This window comes from Panicum virgatum, chromosome 9N, assembly GCF_016808335.1.
Source record: "Panicum virgatum strain AP13 chromosome 9N, P.virgatum_v5, whole genome shotgun sequence".
In the NCBI taxonomy this organism is placed as follows: domain Eukaryota; kingdom Viridiplantae; phylum Streptophyta; class Magnoliopsida; order Poales; family Poaceae; genus Panicum; species Panicum virgatum.
The window spans coordinates 65,205,194-65,223,484 of NC_053153.1; the positions used below are offsets into that span (position 1 = coordinate 65,205,194).

The 18,291-nt window shown below is 45.5% G+C and overlaps 2 protein-coding genes and 1 pseudogene across 20 annotated transcripts; 1 reads left to right on the plus strand and 2 right to left on the minus strand.

Annotated features, from left to right (window-relative positions):
* The first annotated feature begins 100 nt into the window (after nucleotides 1-100).
* Nucleotides 101-5,874, plus strand: LOC120691421. 18 transcript variants are annotated; one of them, XM_039974477.1, is made up of 10 exons: nucleotides 104-377; nucleotides 976-1,419; nucleotides 2,181-2,258; nucleotides 2,904-2,966; nucleotides 3,089-3,151; nucleotides 3,701-3,763; nucleotides 3,827-3,886; nucleotides 4,213-4,350; nucleotides 4,757-4,843; nucleotides 5,081-5,784. In XM_039974477.1, exons 2-10 carry the CDS (start codon nucleotides 1,009-1,011, stop codon nucleotides 5,477-5,479), a joined length of 1,362 nt encoding a protein of 453 aa, XP_039830411.1. In that variant the 5' UTR covers nucleotides 104-377; nucleotides 976-1,008; the 3' UTR covers nucleotides 5,480-5,784. The 18 variants fall into 18 exon arrangements, 16 of the variants coding, with proteins under 16 accessions (XP_039830420.1, XP_039830421.1, XP_039830411.1 ...); XM_039974479.1 differs by having other exon boundaries at nucleotides 988-1,419; XM_039974478.1 differs by having other exon boundaries at nucleotides 104-282; nucleotides 988-1,419.
* A 218-nt stretch (nucleotides 5,875-6,092) lies between these two features.
* Nucleotides 6,093-11,291, minus strand: LOC120691419 (probable inactive receptor kinase At5g58300). 2 transcript variants are annotated; one of them, XM_039974474.1, is made up of 3 exons: nucleotides 11,134-11,291; nucleotides 7,543-8,894; nucleotides 6,093-6,987 (listed from the first exon to the last, which is right to left on the minus strand). In XM_039974474.1, the coding sequence occupies exons 2-3, from the start codon at nucleotides 8,816-8,818 to the stop codon at nucleotides 6,356-6,358; spliced, it is 1,908 nt and encodes a 635-aa protein (XP_039830408.1). In that variant the 5' UTR covers nucleotides 8,819-8,894; nucleotides 11,134-11,291; the 3' UTR covers nucleotides 6,093-6,355. The 2 variants fall into 2 exon arrangements, with proteins under 2 accessions (XP_039830408.1, XP_039830409.1); XM_039974475.1 differs by lacking the exon at nucleotides 11,134-11,291 and adding an exon at nucleotides 9,079-9,220.
* A 3,408-nt stretch (nucleotides 11,292-14,699) lies between these two features.
* Nucleotides 14,700-17,955, minus strand: LOC120692208 (annotated as a pseudogene).
* Between the last annotated feature and the right edge of the window lie 336 nt (nucleotides 17,956-18,291).

The window sequence follows — 18,291 nt, forward strand, 5'->3', positions numbered from 1 at the left end:
GCCAGACGTCACATCAGCAGCCCATCCATATTATGGGCTCCGAATCCATTGAGGCCCATTTAGTGCAGCTTATTTTTCCCTTTCCCTTTTCCTTTTTTTTATCTTGCATGATCGACGAAAATCACGAGCGCAGCGACAGGCCGCCGGGCGTTGCGGTTCCGCCAGCTCGTCCTCGTCGTCCACATCTCCAGTCTCCACTCCTCTCCCCACGACAGCGCAGATCCCCACCCATTAATCAAACAGGCGCACGCTTCGCCCCGAAATCAACCCTCCAATCAGCAGGTTTGATTTCCCCCCGATCCTTCTCCTCTTGCTGGCACCAGATCCCCATCCTCCTGCAATTGTAACCGGTCAGCGGCGGCGGCGGCGTTTCTAGGGTTAGCTCTCCCGCTCCACGGGCATTTCTCTATACATGGCAGCGAGTTAATTTTGTGTTGCTATTTTTTTCGTCACAAGTTCGGGGTCGATTACTTGTTCACCTGTTATGGTCGGCTCACTTCAAACTTCTGCATATGCATAAATTCGTGAAGTTAGATCCTATGCGTGGAACGGCGGCCGACTGTCATCTGCCTTGCCGGCGTTGTATGTAATCTAGCGACGTGCAGCCGTTGGTTTCACGTGTTCACGGGCATTGGCGATGAGGAAGGGGGATACTTGAAATTAGAATTTGAGGTTTTGGGTGCGTGTAGAATTTGTGGTTACCGCTGCGAGGTTTCTTGTCTTAGCTGGAGGTTTCTTGTTGCTTTTATTTCCTCGTCCGGTGTTCACCGTAGAGACGTGTTTTAGTTCCTGCAAGGGGAAAATTTATATGATTTATGATCTCATGAAGTTAAAGGTTGGGGTTTTTTTTTCCAATCATCACACTTAGCTAAAACATGGGGAGTATATTTAACATATTCAATTTAGTTATGGAAACAGTTTGTTCATCAAATGTGACTGAAAATGTATTGTTTTATGTCTATTCATTAATACAAGGATTTATTGAAGGACTGGGCTTTGTGAGGAAAGATGGATTCCAAAAAGAAGAGGAACAAGAAGAAGAAAGGAAACCAAGGGAAGAACGCCGCTGATGTGACGTCCAACGTTGGAGAAGCTGCTCCCCAGGGACACAATCATGAGTCAGCCCCAAAAGACCATTATAAAGGTTCTGATGCAGATGATGCCATGTCCAGTGTTGGAGAGGGAGTTCCTCAGTACCAGAATCACGAGGCGACTCTGCAGTCAGATCATAATGGCACAAATGCCTATGATACTACATCCTCTATTGGAGAGGGGATTCCATGCTACCAGGACACTGAACCTACGCAAACACAAGAGAATCACAAAGCCAGAGATGCAGTCCCTGCAGATCAGAGGAGCATTGGGATGTCAGAGTCTAGTGTGGAGCTTGACATGCACAGACTTTATGAAGCCAAACTCGTAAGTGGTTTGTGGGTTTGTGAAATTGTAGTGCACCATCCTTTTATTCATTTTCTACAGTGCTTGGATGGAATAAGGTCCTGTTTGAATTCCATTAGTCCCTAGACTAATAGTCCCTGGACTAAACTTTAGTCCAACCCTGTTTGGATGGAGGGACTAAGGCTATTAACCCTACTGTACAAAGATCGAAACGCCCCTTCACTCCTTTGCATCGCATTGCATGCCACGCTGCACAGCACCCCACCACCAGTGGCGTATCTAGAGGGTGGACCGGGTGGGCCGTGGCCCACCCTAAGATCTAGCCCAACAAACTCATTTACTGTATTTTCTCTTTTTTTCTAAAAGAAATTAACTATATTTTCAGCCTCACAACTAGTTAAAAAAAATTGTTTGCATTGGACCACCCTAACATTGACATCTAGATTCGCCACTGCCCACCACTGCCGCCGCCGCCGCCGTACCCTCTCGCTGAGGTTTTCCCCTACATCTCCACCGAGTGGGAGACCATCACGAAGGGCTGGGTGTGCGCCACTGCCACCGTGTACTGCCTCTCCGCGTGGTGACTGCCGCGGGGCGCCTGCCACGTGCGCTCGCGGCCGCCGGCGCTGGCGCTGGCAGTGCGGCTGATGTGTATCTGCGGCGAATAATGACAAATAATGCATTTACTGTGCGGCAGTATCAGTCAGATAGTTATGTGGATCATGTGACTTTATTTAAGTTCCGCACTTGTCTTAATATGAGATAACTAGACAATAAAGCAGTATATGGCAATGCAGGATAAACTACATGTGAAAATAAAGCAGTTGGAGGATGAAAAGAGTTTATGGCTTCAAAAAGGGGTAGGTATAACTGGGCATACTTAAAAGAATTGCTTCTGTTTAGATTTTTTTTCTGAAGCTTTTATTTGGCACTATAATTTTTAATAAATTTGGAGAAAATCAAAGCAAATATATTCACCATTTCACCTCCACATCAACTTTCCAAATTACAACTGCCAGCATTCAGTCTGCCTGCTTTCACAGCAAAAATGAAAAAGATTTATCTGAAACATATTTGCATTATCACTTTTCAGTTTGCAAAATTTCTACTGTGATAAGTATCTTCAGACTTATTAACGTTTCCCTAAGCATTATGTTGCTCTACAACTTTGATGTACATGTTTCTAGTTTATTCATTTTGCACCTTATACATACTTAAGGAAGGACCACAAAAGTGTAGCAAAAAAATGAAAGGCACCGATGTCATTTTCTATTGCTTTTTAGTTTATGTTTCATTCTAAGTGATGCACTGTGTTCTGTATACAGGACAGGACACATGCATCTCGAAGTAGTTCCAAACCTACTTTTATCATATTTTATGTCTTGATGTCATATGTCATGAGAGTTTAGTGCGTTGGCTGGATGAATTTAATGCTGATGAGCACACAATTATTGAAGTGCTCCAACCATCATATAAGAAATAATGTTTCATTCTTTCTCCTGCAGAGCACCATGGAGAGTGAGCTTGAAAAGTTGCATAGCAAAGTGGGTTTTCATGCGCAAAATGAGGTAGAGTTTGTTTGCTGGATGCAAACCATCATGTGATTTTATCAATAGCAAATTTTTGCCCTCTAGCATGGCAAATAGGCTTCAAATCTGTCCATCTAAAATTTTATCGTTCTAATCTGTAGGCACTTTTGGAGGAAAAATTGAATATTCTACAGATTGGTTACGATAAGCTGATTAAGAAGGAGGTATTTAATGTTTCCTCGGCTGATTTCTTTATTTGTGTCGGGGTATGATTCAGGGGTAGAATAGTGTTAAGGGTATAATAGTCAAGGGTAGTTTAGTCTTTTCCTATTCTAGGGTTTGGGTGCTCTCATGTACTATATTATCCCCTTTGGGACTATCCAATACATACACACAGTCAATTCTCTTCTCGTCTCAATTCCTAACAAATAGCAACCTGGGGAGCTAGGACCATGTCCTTGGTACAGGTTTAAGATGCCTATAGGCTATAAAAGTACACAATATGCCCTGGGAAAGAGTGAAATACAGTGCAGCACCTTTTGTTTTCCTGATGATCTTGAAACCCCAAATTGAGGAGATAACTTTTAGTTTTAATAATCTAGGGCTATCAACCCAGATAGCGTATTTTCTTCTTCTTAATACAGACTTACAAAGATGCACAGCCCTCCTGCATACTAATTAGGCTTCAATTGTTTAATGTTGCCAAAACACCACCGTGTTTCTCTTTCCTTTACATGATTTTGTTGAAAGTCTTGTTTGGTGATTCCATGGAGGAAGTTTTGGGTAATAAAGTCAGGTGCATAGATAACATCAATGGCACCTTAACTCATCAAGAGGTAACACTCATTTGAAGGCTTTTTCTTTCTTTCAATTGGCTGATGTGTAACTGATTTTCTTAGGCTTTGCTTAAAGAAAGATTAAATGAGCTGGAGGAAACAAAGAAAACTCTGGTGGCACAGGTATTGCTTTTTTTTCCTACTTTTCATTTTATCTGTGTAGGGTTTCTTGTGCAATATCTGGTTATCTAGTTGAGGAGAAAAATATTATCTAACTACTGAATAGGCATTTCGGTAGCTTCGATGTATCAAGTAATCTCAATATCTGGGTACATTTAACAATTCCAATTTTCTACATTGTGTGTACTTAAAAAAACTCTTATTTTCATAGTTTATCAGCCAGAACGAAATATGTCCAATTTGGACCTCAGCAATTTGAATCTCATTTGTAGTAGACACAATATTTCTTATATCCTCTGATATTACCATTTAATAACAAAGTCTGGCAGGTGAAGGTGCTGGAGGAAGCTTCAAGCAATACTTCTGCGGGAAATCACATGCTGGTAAAAAAATTGGATGAACTGGATTCAAGACTACAAGCACTCGAAGCTAGGGCTGCTCTTAGTGAAGCCTTGGAAAAAGTAAAGGTTGTGCTCTACTCCTTCCGTCAACAAATATAAAAGCTTCTGAGATTTTTAGGATAGATTAAGGGAGGTAGGAAAAGCCTGAACCTCCAATAAAAATGGTTCTCCACCTATGGCCCGTAGCTCGGCCATATTTGTATTTATTTTTATGTAGTCCATGTGGCAAAACCACTGTCACATGTATGTCACATTAGATGAAAACCACCTTTTAGTGAGCGTGGGGTTATAATCTGTCTGGTTCCAATACTTCAAGAATAGTGTGTGCTAATGGAATTGAAGGTTGAAAATTGGACTCTAGCAAGAGTTGAATGGTGGAAGATGGAGTTTACCCTATGTATACCTCTAGTGAAATAACTACATATGTATCTTAGCCTTCAGGTTCTAGAATGTAACAGAAATGGTAATGCAGGTCTCTGACAATAAGGTCATAGATCAAATGAATTTCATCGGTCCACTACATCAGCAAACAATTAGTTTTACTGAGGCGATGAGCAAAGTAAGTGTTTTTAAGGGTAAATTTATTTAATGTTTATTTCCTTTCACTAAACGTGCATATTGTTCTTCCAAGTTCCATCAAGTGTTTGTTTGTACCAAATTACTTACTTATTATTCATAATATGAAGGTCTGGATAAGGTAGCTAGTTCTCTCCCATGTGTGTTCCTCCCAATAGATTAGGACTAATAATTCACATCTCTAAAAGTTATAACTGTTTGCGCATGTTTCTTCCTTCAGGGTAATGAACTGATTGCTGAGAGAGGTCTGAGCAGTTCAGTGGAACTTATTACTGATAATAGCTATCGTCAAATCAACAATACTCCCAGCAATGCATATGCTAGTAATCATCCGCAGGAAACATCAATACAGCTTCCAGAAACAGGAACCAGCAATAGTATTGCCCAAGCTCACGTTGATGTTAATGAGCATCGATTTGATGGACCAACAAGTGAAGAAATTGTGTCAGTTCCATTGGATGATATACAGATTCATGAGGATGACCCACGGCAACCAGGAGCAGAAGATGAGATAGATGAGGTTCCATTTTCTGATGCCCCAATCACTGGTGCTCCATTCCGATTGATCTCATTTGTTGCTAGGTATGTCAGTGGTGCTGACTTGGTGACCAAGAAATAACTGTCTGCGTATCAAGAAGACCGGGATGCCAGGATGAGTCTCTTTTTGATGATGCTGGTTAATTTTTGAGTATGTTAAGATAGGAATGGGTGGATTGGATTCAGCAGAGATATGAAAGCTCTGTTCATTCTTGGTAGTGCTCATGAGTCATGTCACTGCCATTCTTCTCTGTTCCCCTGTGCTTTTTTTCTGGCGCAGGAGGAATTCGTGTTCCTTGATTTGTACAAGAGGCTACCATGGCCCTTCCAGACTGGTCTAACCATGTGAAATTGAAAGTTGTATTGGCTAGAGATAACGTTAACAGCTGAAATTTTGGTATACTGCATACACCAGGATGTAATAGATCCATTGACAATGTAACCTGTGGAAGATAGCTAAATGCTTTGATTATTGCATGTCTTGGTGTTAATATGCGGTATTGCTTTTTTTCCTTGTGACTTGTGATTATTTGTGTGGTGATATGCCGTCCTTTTTCCGGTGCCCTGTGCTGTGATTCTCTTCTTGATGCTGTGCTCCACTTTAGGAGCTGTGGTATGTTGTTTCTAGGGCTGAAGGTGCTGGCACACATTATTAGCGTCACACGTCACAAACTCAATGAGCAACCCAATCACACTTTCGTGTCAACGAACACCATAGTATAATGAGACTGTTACCAGACATTAGGCATCCGAGTAGGAAGAAATGTTAACATCTCCCAGTTAACAACTTTAACATGAACAGGGAATAACATTACAGCTGGATACAATGCCGTATCATACAGCATATGTGGTTCCTATGTGTAACAGTGTAAGCTTCAGGACCACATAAAGGCAATAGAGGATATCATCGATGTCATGGATTCACCAATTCCGGATCAAAATCACAGAAATTATAGACTCACACCGATGGAGGATTGGACTCCCTGGGATTGCCATTGGAGGGAGTGCGGCTCTGGGAAGCAGACTGCCCTAGCTCCTCCATCATCCGGACCACATCCGCCATTGTTGGGCGTCGGTCTGGCGACCACGACGTGCACGCCATGGCAATATGGAGCATCTGGACCAGCTCATCCTCTATGTTAGGATATTTCATCAGCTGGACATCAAACACTTCGGCGGTCCACTCCTCACGGACCACGGAATGCACCCATCTTGGTAGATCAACGACATCATCCTGCCCCTGTGACTGGAGGGGGGCTTTTCCAGTCAGCATCTCCATGAGAAGGACGCCAAAGCTGTACACGTCAGACTTGTGTGTGAATTTCCTGGATTCAAAGGTCTCCGGAGCTCGGTAACCGGCGACAACCCGGGAGGTGTTGATTGGAAGGCTCATCAAAGCACTCAGACCATAGTCTGAGACATATGGGTTGTGGTCTTGATCGAGCAGGACATTGGTTGACTTGATATTGCCATGGGCGAACTTGGAGCCACCTTCTGAATGGATGTGCTCAATTCCACATGCAGTTCCAAGTATAATCTTCATCCTGGTATTCCAGTCTAATGGGATCTTCTCACAAATGCCTTTAATACCTGTTTATCAGCACTTAGTGAGAAATACAATCAATGGACTGCGTAAATAATGTTGTGCGATATCATGGTGCAGCAGGGAGCAGAAGATGCAGCAATACAAGGAACCCACTTGCTCAATAGAAGAAACTTTCGAGAGAAAAAAACCATGTATATCTTAATATCTAGGTAATTGTGTAACTTCTGCAGGCAAGTTAACAGTTATTGAAATCATATTTCATACACTTTGACAAGCATGCCATTCTTTTGGTATCTAACTTGGCTATGCTAGGCAAGCATGGACTTGTTTGGTGATATTTGTTTACAATAGATTGTAAGGCTCTGACTCCCTAGTCACAGAGGGATCAGTCATTCACATGCCAAATTTACCACCATCGTGTAACATTACAATGTATAATTTATTATGACAAAATTGGGACGTATAAATATCATACATCTAAACTATATAATCCAGACGATGTCAATGAATGGGATTCTATGGAGTCACCACGAATAGTTTGCATAGTAAAATAGACCTTCATATTAATGAAAATGCAATGGTGAAAGTCATTAGCATACCATGCAACATAGCTGAGAAGCTGCCAGCAGGAAGATACTCATAAACAACAAGCTTCTCATCCTTTGAGTAGTAGTAAGCACGAATAGGTGCCATGTTTGCATGTTTGCCTACCCTCCCTATGAGCTCCATCTGCTGCTCAAATTCTTTCTTCCCTGCCACAACATCCTTTAGCCTCTTGACTACCACAATAGTGCCATCCTCAAGTATAGCCTTGTAGGCAGTTCCATAACTCCCTTTGCCAAGAACCTCAGCAGAAGCCCTCAGTAAATCCTCCAAGTCAAAGTTGTAACTGCATCCATCCAAGAATACCAGCTTGTTCTTATGAGCCATTTGGACACCACTGCTAACATCCTCTTTGCGCTTCTCAATCCTTGCACCATCAGTCACCTTGGCGTTGTAAGCCACCTCATCTTTCTCGTCCTTTCTCTTTGAAAAGCACATAGTGAACATCACAGCAGCTAGCAGAAATATGACAAAGCCCCCAACAACAGCCGCAATTATCATGCCATTGCATGTCTTCTTCTCATGATGTGGCGATGATGGAAGTAAAGGCACTTGTGATGGTGTAGGTGAAGATAGAAAGGAGCATACAGCTAGAGGCGGCCCACACAATCCAGGGTTGTCTAAGAAGGAGCTATTTGAGAATATTTGGAGAAAGGGAGGGATCGAACCATTTAGTTCATTGCTGCTCAGATTTAGCTGTCTTAGGCTTGGAAGTTTGAGGTCAGGGATTGGCCCAGACAAGGAATTTCCTGCTAAATTCAGGGCAGATAATTGGGTAAGATTCTGCAAACCTAATGGGATTTGTCCTGTAAAGGAGTTGTAAGAGAGATCGAGGGTGTTGAGGCTTGGAGAGAAAAATGAAGGCAAGTCTCCCGACAGTTCGTTGTGCTGAAGAAATATGGCTTGTAAAGAAGGAAGTGAGGCAACATCCGATGGAAGACTTCCACTCAGACGATTAGACCTCAGGCTTAAAACTTGGAGGGACACAAGCCTGCCAAGAGTATTAGCTGGAATTGTACCAATCAAACCAGCCCCTGGTACCCTAAGGGCCCATATACGTGATCGATCTGGTGAGCATGTAACACCATGCCATGAGCACAGTGGTATACTTGGACTCCAATTGAGCTTGTTGCCACGGTAGACTGCAGAGGCAAAAGCAAGGAGTGCTTGCTTCTCAGAGGCTATATCTGCCGTAGCAAAAGGATGTAGTGGCAGCAAAATTTGTAGACAGAGCAGTAGAGGGAGAGAGACTCTATAATTCAGATGACCCATAGCTGGTATCTTCAAACTAAGATGACTAAACGAGCCCCAGCATCACCAAATTACGTCTGAGAAATAACCAAGCCGTCTGCAATGAAATGAAAAGGTTAGTTCTAAATTCTGGAACTGAAATTATAACTTGAAAAGTAACTCAGTCTTCAACTCATCATAACTCAGAAGAAAATATGCACGTGTTGAGCCTAGCAGAAGAACGGTGCTACAAAAGCATGCCTGCCTGTCAGCTGTAGAAGCCATAGTGAGGAAGCACTTACCCCATTACCCCACCACAAGTGGCTCACTCCATGAAAATACCAAGGTAAAAAAAATCATCAAAGTCTAAGAACTATAAGAAACTATGTGTTCCAAACTAGTGCAGAATGCTTTTTCATAAAGAAATCAAGTAATGGTGGGAAAGTCATGATACCACGAAATTGCTCAGTGTGAACTGCGAACTGTGAAGCCTGCTTAATCACCCTTTTTGAGGGCCCTGGCAGTCTAGCAGACAAGCACTTTACCGACACTTCTCATTCACTAAACTACTAAAGAGATTCTTCTCTCTTACCATGAAGCAATGTTAAACCATGGGAATAAAAAAGACAATAGTTAGTCAACACAAGGGACAAGGATTCTACTTCCAAAGAACGGCTAGAAGGTTCAGTAAGAAAGCAATTGAAATTGAAAGGCCCAAAAAAATAGCTGAAATGGTAGGGCCAGCATCTAAAGCTCAAAGGCATCCATGAAAGCAGAGAAAGAGGAGACAATGCAAGAAGGGAACTAAAGCACAAGCCTTCTAGCCTCAAAGAAAGCACATCACATCATGAATAACTTTCTTGAATGAAACACCAAATTATGTTTAACACAAGTATGTTCAAACAAAAAGTTAGGTGATCCCTTCAAAGACTAATAAGTCACACGTTCAAGAATTTTTTGAATGAAACAATAAATTATTCCATGAAAACATAGTCTAAACTCTACTGCTATGCTACTGCAGAACCCAACACGACTAAGCTCACAGCCCCAAGCAATCAAATGATTGCGGTTTTGAACTAATCATTACCAGACAAATCAATCTTAATAATCAACTCAATTCGTATTTAGGATAAAGAAAAAAATGGCAGCCTTACACCCATACAGCCCCAGCCCCCCATGCCCCCATACATAGTGCAGCACAAGTAAGGCAGTGGCCACTACAAAAAAGCTACTTGATCAGCGAATATCACTAAGAAAAGTGGGGCAAACAAAGGCGATTCTGAATTGCTCTTTTAGCCAGAAAAAGAGCAGGAATGCTCCAGCCTAAGTAAAATATGTGAAACTAGGGAAGGCAGGGCAGTGACAGGTAAAACTTGTGTAAGAGATGAGCCACAGTGAAACTGCACCTGCAACTGGACGCACGGGTTTTCAACTTTGCAGGATTGTTTACTGACTACAAGATCTTGGTTAGTGCCCAGTTTTTTAATCTCACCCTAAAAGGATCACATTTTTTTAGTTCCACGGAACAATCTGAGTACCAGGCAGTCAGTCCTCCAAACCCAATGCTGCTAATGACATGATTTTGCAAGGGGCTCACAATTGACGCCTTTCCATCCCCGCAACAACTGATAAAAACCGATCTCATCATGTGAAATTACTACCGTGGTACAATGGCCTAACATGTATGGTAAAGCTGCTACATCCATCACTGTACCACACATCTAACAAGCATAGCTAACGAAAAGAATAAAATTAACAGCGTGTGACTAATGCTGGTGAGCTGAAAACAACTGTAAAACCTGTGAAACCTTTAGGATTGCAGTGGCTTAACTTCGCATGCCTGATATTCTGATTACTGGCAAGTGGCAACACATACTAGTCATATGCACCGCGGGCTAAAGATGTTCTCTACACCTAATAACAAAAATAAAAAAACAATTCTCCTTCCACTTTGAGTTTTCAAGCAAGCAGTTGAGCAACCATAAATTCTCGAACGGGGCAAACGCCTGGTGCAGTGGACCGCACCTAATCCGAAATAAATGCGCTCAGAACCGAGTAGTAACTGAAGCTCTTCAAGTGGAAGGGGGGAACGCCCGTTCTGAAAGCGGACCCAGGCACCCAACGATAAATAAATCATAAACGCCACAATGAACAAAAATGCAGCGACGATGACGATGAATCAAATAACCCTAGCTATCACAATTCTCTCTCTCTCTCTCTCTCTCTCTCTCTCTCTCTCTCTCTCTCTCTCTGCCCGCTAGGGGGAATCTATCAAGAACGGCAACCATCCATCCATAGAGAAGAGCACAAGAACGGCAACCATCTATCAAGAATGGCGAGGAAGAGCGGCGCCGTACCTCCACCGCCCCGCGCGGGGAAGGGACTGACTGCTCCTGGAGATGGATGCGGCGCCGGAGCCGCGCCGGAGGCGGGGTTCTGCGAGCGGAGCAAGAGAGAGATGCGATGCGCTGTGATCAGCAGGGGGGGGGAGTAGGGGCCAGATAGAGAGGAGGGGAGCGTTTAAAACGAGGAGGCGGAGGCTCGGAGCGCCGCGACCGCGAGCTCCCGACTGTTGGGTCCAGCCACGCTGTTCTCGTTGCCCATCGGACCATGGCGGCTGCTCTCTCCTCTTTTACCGTTTCAGCCTGGCGGTCAAAGTGAAACTGGTCAGTTTTTAACTTTTTTCGTTTTCACCAGGACGTCACGTAGACATCCGTTTGAGGGGGGAAAAGTGTATCGTCTAGGTAACCATGCAATGCATCGAGCAATGATGTCATCCGGCGGACCTGTTTTTGTTCTGCTGTTCCTAGTTCGCTGATTTTCGGCGGGAACAATTTGCGCGCGGTTTCCTGGGGTTTCTTAGGAGCTGATTGGTTGCCTGTACATGTGCCGGCCAGGCTCCGTGGATGCATGTGCAGGCTGTTTGGTTGCCTGTACCGGCGGTAGAGCCTGGTCCAGCGGATGCAAAAAAGTGTGGGTAGAGCCGGGCTCTCCAGGAACGCAGGTAGCGACCGTTTCCGGCGAGCCTGGCTCGCATGGTGCACTGATTTGCACTGTTGATAATACAATTAGTATATAATTAGTATGTATTAACTGATATTAATATATATTAAAGAATATTAAGCTATTATAAAATGAATGAAAGACTTTTATATTAAGCTATTATAAAATGAATTAAGGACTATTGATTTTGCAAAATAAGTACCATAGTGATGATTATTTAACAATTTTTATCTTGCGCAACATGCATTCATGCAAGCAACCAAACAACATCTCCATATGATCTGGTTGAGCGATCCATGCAACGAACCAAGCGAGTGTTGAGAACCAATCACGCCCTTACTCGCTAAGAATTTTGCTGCGTCGTCAGGGAAAAAAAAGGGAAGCGATGATCCATGAGCCCATGTATGCGCATGATGGACGTCCAGCGGCAATTGCGCGAGGCGAGGCCAATAATGATGGCATCAGGCTTCTTTTCATGCAGCTGGGGAAGCTCGCATCAATTCGCTTTTAGACTCTCTGGAAGTCTGGCTCTCCGCAAAGCCCTTTCCGGACTGCCGGACTGGGACGGGCTGCCAAGATCTTGACGACCACACCTTTGTTACCAAGAACGAACCTTTGTCTGAACTCTGAAACGGTGGTAGCGATTGTATTTCCTGTCCTGTATGCAATCACAATTCACGCACGACACACTGCACGGTAAACAGTTAGCTAGCTCCGCTGCCGTGTCATGCCAATATGCATGTTCAGCCCTCCTTCGACAGATGGAGGACAGAAACAGAGAGCTGGTGTCCACTTAATCATGTTTACCCATTTTTATTTTTCATTGCTCTTCGCTCCTGCTTCTGATGCAGAAGGAAGGAATAGGGTCAGATCATCACAGGACGATCGTTCTCCCTTCGGCTTCGCAGGGTGGTAGGAGTAGGACGCAGCAGGCCTCTGCGGTCGTACTGGGACACAGGGACTTCGCACGCACCGAGCGCCCACGCCACGCGCAGCACCATCCCCTGCCGGCTGCCAGGACCCACGAAACGAGGCCGGAGGAGTCGGACTCGGATGCCATGCGGCCATGCCGCCATGCTACAGTGCGCGGGGCAGGGCGCGCGTGAGGACCTGCGCGTGGTCAGTGATCCTGACCGCGTGCTGCTGTCACCTTCGCATAGGGTGCACACGAGAAGCTTGTCGTCGTCGCTGCCTAGCGCCGATCGAGAGGACAGGTTCGATTTCTTCCAAACAAAAAACAGCTTCGCTTCGCTCTCTCCACGAAGACTAGCTGACGCGTCGATAAACGTACGTGCGCACTCTTGTAACATAGGCGTGGCGCCATTGGCGTGGTTGCTGGCATGCCGCTGGTGCTCGTCGATCTGCTGCGTTCGGGGAGATGACAGAGTCAAGGCGACCCCCTTTTCTCCCGCATCCTCGCCGTGTTGGCCTCCTTATGCATGTCCAGCGCGTGCATGCAGTGTGTGCGGCTCCTGCATCTAGTGGAGAGACCGAGAGAGAGAGAAGGAGCTCGAGGCTCAACTGCAGCCCGCATGTCAGTGACATAAGTCTAAAAATGTAGCTAACTAGCTACAGGATCCCGACCCCCTCAGCGATTCCGGCATTAGTAGGAGTAGTTTTGTTGGTGCGGCAGATGTAAAATCCATCTCCTTGCTTGTTCTGTCAGTTCACCTATTGTTCGTTGGAAACTCGGAATCCAAGCTGGTCACTCGTTTCGATTTCAGATGAGGAATCGAGCAAACTAGCACTTACACAAAATGTTTACCGAATCCATTGACACACAACATGCAGTAAGATTCCACGGGGCCGTTCAACCTCAACGCGCTGCTATCACACACGAACGTGCATCGGATAACCCTCTTCCCGCGCGTGCAAATATAGATATCCCGTGGAATTAGAGGCGGAGCCAGCGTGGGGCTGGGGGCTGAAGCCTCCCGTACCTCCAGAACTCCATGAAAATTAGAGGAAGAAAGGAGAGAGAGGAAGAGGAAGAGGAAGGAGAAGGGAGATAAGCCCTCTACCTTCAATTTCTGGATCCGCCACTGCATGGAACTAAGAGCATCTTCAGCAGTTTGGCAAATCGAGTTGTCATCTTTGATTTTTGGCAAAAACGTTAAAAATACTCCTCCAACAGTTTGGCAAAAGACTTGATATTTTTTGGCAACTTGGGAAAAATCAGCCTACAGCGCGTAAATATACGCGCGCGGCGCGCGGTTGGCATCGTGGTTTCTAATCAGGTGGGTGGGTGAAAAAAGAAATAAATAACAGAGAAGAGTTCCTGATTTAAGTTTTTAAGAGGTGGAAGGGCATAAATATAATTTTGTTTCTCTCTCATGGTTCCTGATGTAAGTTAAATCTGGATTTGGCAAGTGAATTATGCCAAACTGTTGGAGATAAGCTCTTTTTTTACTTGGCATATCTTTTTAGAAGTTGGCAAAACACAAGATATGCCAAGTAAAATATAGCAAACTTTTGGAGATGCTCTAACAAGAACCGATATTGGGTGGAACAAAAGATGCAATGATATGGAAACAAATATTTTAATCATGTGGGACAAATTAAGATACTCCTAGAACAAACTTGTATTATGTAGAACAAATTATTTATTATATGGAACAAATATTTTTAAATTAGTGGAACAAATATAAATGTCACATGCATAGAATAAAACATCAGCAAACGCAGACAGAATGCATGAATTAAGAGCCTGCGATTCCAGAATATACCAATTCAATTATGATATGAAACCGCAACTCTAACACTGTTTGTATATGTAGGAGTTAAGGGTTGCGTTCAAAAAAAAATGTAGGAACTAAGGGACCATGCAGGGAAAAGGACGAAGCGGCCCTGGCATCCGGATCACGTGGGATGGATGTTTCTGCAACACAACGGATCGCAACCACGAGCGCGACCTGTAACATTATCTGCCGGCGGCGCGGCCGCAGAGGAGCGCATTGTCCGGGATGGGGAGCTCGTCGCGGGGCGAGCGCGTCGGCGTGTGCACCCGGAGGTAGACCTGTTGGCCCAGGTCCCGGCGCGCCCACACCTCCGACCTCATGTTCCACATGCCCACGTTGTCCAGCGCCACCAGAACCGCCGTCCACCCTCTCGGGTATACCTGCACACAGCGCAGCCACTTGACAGTTAAGAGCAGAGCCTAGCTATGCACTTATCAGAGGAGAAAAAAAATCAAGAATGCCTTACTTGCACGGTGCATCGCGACACTACGTCGACAAGGTTGTAGCCATCCCTGCTCTGCTCGCTCCACGTCCCCACGTGCATTCTACGAGAATCGGCAGCGAAAAGTTCACGGATCATGAACTAGGTGTTGCCGGTTTGTAACTAAGGCGAGTTCACGTCGGATCTCTGGAAAGTTGTTTTCGATCGCGTACCCGACGACGAACACGCTGTGGCCGTCGAGGTGCCAGCTCTGGACGCAGTCCTCGCCGTTCTCGAGCACGACCTCGACGAAGGACCGGTGGTCCGAGTCCATGACGGCCGTCTCGCTCCGCACCTCGCCCGTGGCGGCCGGCGGCGGCGCGTCGGGGATGCCGCCGAGCCGGAACACGCCGCTGATGTTGAAGTAGTCCGCCAGCTTGAGCGGCGTGTCGGCCTCCGCGAACGAGACGCCGTTCACGGCGTACTGCAGCTTGCCGCCGCCGGCGGCCGGCCCCGCCGAGGTCGCCAGCCGGATGGTGCGGGTCACGTTGATGGAGCCGTAGTGGTACGAGCCCTGCGGGTTCGGCCTCGCCGCGCTCGCCGTCAGGTTCGTCCTGCTCGAAACGGCGACAAGCTGCAGTTCAGGTTCACACACGGACGAATCGGCCGGCCGGAATGTTCTGATCGCCGCCCGCTGCCATGATCGAGCTTTGCGCGGCGACCGGATGAGCTCGTGTTCGTACCTGATGGAGCGAGCCTGGTTGAGGGAGAAATCAACGTCGTCGTCGCTGGGCCCGGCGGGCAAGGCAACAATGGCTCGAAAGCAGGGCCGCTCGAGCCGGCGTAGCGGATGACGGCTGTGGAGCGGAGGGTGGCGCTGGCGAAGCGGGTGGAGACGACGACACGGTAGTCCCTGGCGGGGCGGTCGGCGGTGAACAGCACGCAGAGCGACTGGCCGGCGTGGACGTCGACGGAGGTGTACGAGTTCTGAACCGTGTGGGTGCCCTCCACCTCGACCGGGGCGGTCATGCAGTGCTCTTGGATGAGGAAGTTGAGCGTGCTCTGCAGACCCACGTTGGAGATGCGCAGCCGGTACGTCTTCCCTGCATGGAAGAACAAGAAAAGCGAAGTGAGCCGTGCTTGACGGGGTCAGATTAGAATTCAGAACAAGCAGATGTTTTTTTATAGGAACAAGCAGATGTTTTGGCAACTAATAATCCCACAAAAAGTAGCTTGGAATTTGCAGGCCAAAGTCACCTTGCTCAACGTTGAAATCTGGACCGTCTGGACTCCTCTTGCCGTTGATCAGGACGCCATCAGGGGAAGGTAGTTCCTTTCCACTGTCCAGCAAATCTTGCAGCGCCTAGATTAACGGCAATGGCAAGCGTCTAAGAACCGGCTGGTGGTGGGCCCAATTAACAACAGGATGCCTCATCAAGCCATACATACCTTGTGGCTGGTGGTGTACCAGTCGCCGATGAGCACGGTGAACTCGTCGGCCGGCGAGGGGAACGGGACGGGGATCAACGGGCGGCTGTGGATGCGGATCGCGCCGAAGCCGCCGGCGGCTTTGTGGAATGCCAGCGACGGAAGTAGAAGAAGCTGCCGATCTGGTCCTTGGCCTGCATGCGGTAAGTGAAATTCTGGCCCGGCGGGATCGGGCAATTGGTGCCGGACACGCCGTTCTGCCACGAATTCTTGCGTTGCTGCAAACCGTTCCTGCCGATTTATGTCAAAATGTAGCAAACCGGTTGACCATTCACTTTGTCCCAAAATATATATTTTAACTGAAATTAAACGGAGCGGATATTTCCCCAACCAACTCCTCATCAAAGCCCTTTTGTCTTTTAATATGGGAAATCATGTAGGAGATAAATCTCTAGCATATCCGTACATGGACTTCATGATACCCTAGGTTCTGTTTAGATACAAGTATAGCCCGCGTATTTGTGCGGCTAGTATTGAAAATTCAAAAATTTGCATGTCGTTGTATCTTTACTTAAAGATTATGCTATTTTTTTACCTTATATTACCCTGTTTATTATCATAAATTATACCTTACTGTTGGTTAAAACAATTCAAATATGATCTAACTATAATAACAATTTGATTTGTTGAGCTTTAATAATATTATGCATATAATTATTCTTATTTTTGTTTTATTTTGATTGATTGTTGTTAGCTTTTGTTTTTATTAATAGTATATGTTTGTAACTGATACATAGTTAAATGATATTTTATATTTAATTTTTCATAATGGCATTGGTGGGTGATTTTTAGTTAGGCATAGAGATATTTTAGGCTAATCTTTATTATAATGGCAGTGGTGGGTAATTTTTATTTTTCTATTTTTCTCCGATTAACGTGAGAATTTTTAGATCTCGAGAGTGAACTTGGAAGCTCCGTTTGTTGGCCAAATAATAAGATAATACATGCTAACTGTGATTTCCCATATTATGCTCATCATAAGAGAGGTAAGGTCAGAATTCGAGAGGAAGATGGGCAGAATAAAAAAGCTAGGCATCCAATGGCACACACACACGCATAATGCATCACCAAGAACATAAAACCATTCCACTATTTATGTGTCCGGTCAATGTATTGCAATTGGTATTTAAAATTTAAGCAACCAATGATCAATGCAGCAGTTTTGTGGAGATGGATCCGAACATACCATGAGAGGAGAAACGGATCGGGCAAGCTGTTGCGGACGTTGATGATCAAATTGTCATTTGTCTGGCACTCAAGCGTTGGTCCCGGGAACTGGCCGTTGATCAGAACTCCCTGGAGAAAAGCAAACGCAAAACGCATTACGAGCGATTTCCAGGATGCCAAATTAAGAAACTTTAGACGATGGTACCCGTTCCATAACTTAGTAGATTGAACTGATGTTTGAATAAAATCGCACTGAAGCACAAGAACAAGACTTTGGTGCCGTACCTGCTGCGGAACTCCCAGCGGGCTTATTTCGCCGTAGGTGATGTCCCAGCGAAAAATCTGTACGGATCCTCTGTCCAGGCAGAGTTGACGAGCAAGCACACGCACGCGAAGAATAGAACTCGCTCCATGCTTCCGGCCATCTGCTCCACGACGGCCGGGTAGATCGGTGAAGGGCGGAGGAGGGGGAGCGCGGGCATCTATATATTGTGGCGCGAGGGCATGCATCCGGATTTTTGTTTATTTAAAGGGTGCAGCTCTTGCAGATAGATAGATAGGCTGGAGAGAGGCTGCACGCACGATCTCTCGGCTTGCAGTTGCAGATGGAGGGGGCCACTGCAGGGCGCTACACGTAGCAGCGAACAGCTCCTCCCTCTTTACTGTTTTTCTTCCTCCTCTATCCTCTTTTTTTTCTT

What these genes read in the sequence shown, in the direction of transcription:
- LOC120691421 (XM_039974477.1), top strand. Translation starts at nt 1,009, where the DNA reads ATGGATTCCAAAAAGAAGAGGAACAAGAAGAAGAAAGGAAACCAAGGG. An exon ending in GTTTTCATGCGCAAAATGAG is followed by an intron (nt 2,967 to 3,088) that starts GTAGAGTTTGTT and finishes TCTAATCTGTAG; the next exon opens with GCACTTTTGGAGGAAAAATT. An exon ending in AAGCCTTGGAAAAAGTAAAG is followed by an intron (nt 4,351 to 4,756) that starts GTTGTGCTCTAC and finishes ATGGTAATGCAG; the next exon opens with GTCTCTGACAATAAGGTCAT.
- LOC120691419 (XM_039974474.1), bottom strand. Translation starts at nt 8,818, where the DNA reads ATGGGTCATCTGAATTATAGAGTCTCTCTCCCTCTACTGCTCTGTCTA. An exon ending in CTTCTCAGCTATGTTGCATG is followed by an intron (nt 6,988 to 7,542) that starts GTATGCTAATGA and finishes GCTGATAAACAG; the next exon opens with GTATTAAAGGCATTTGTGAG.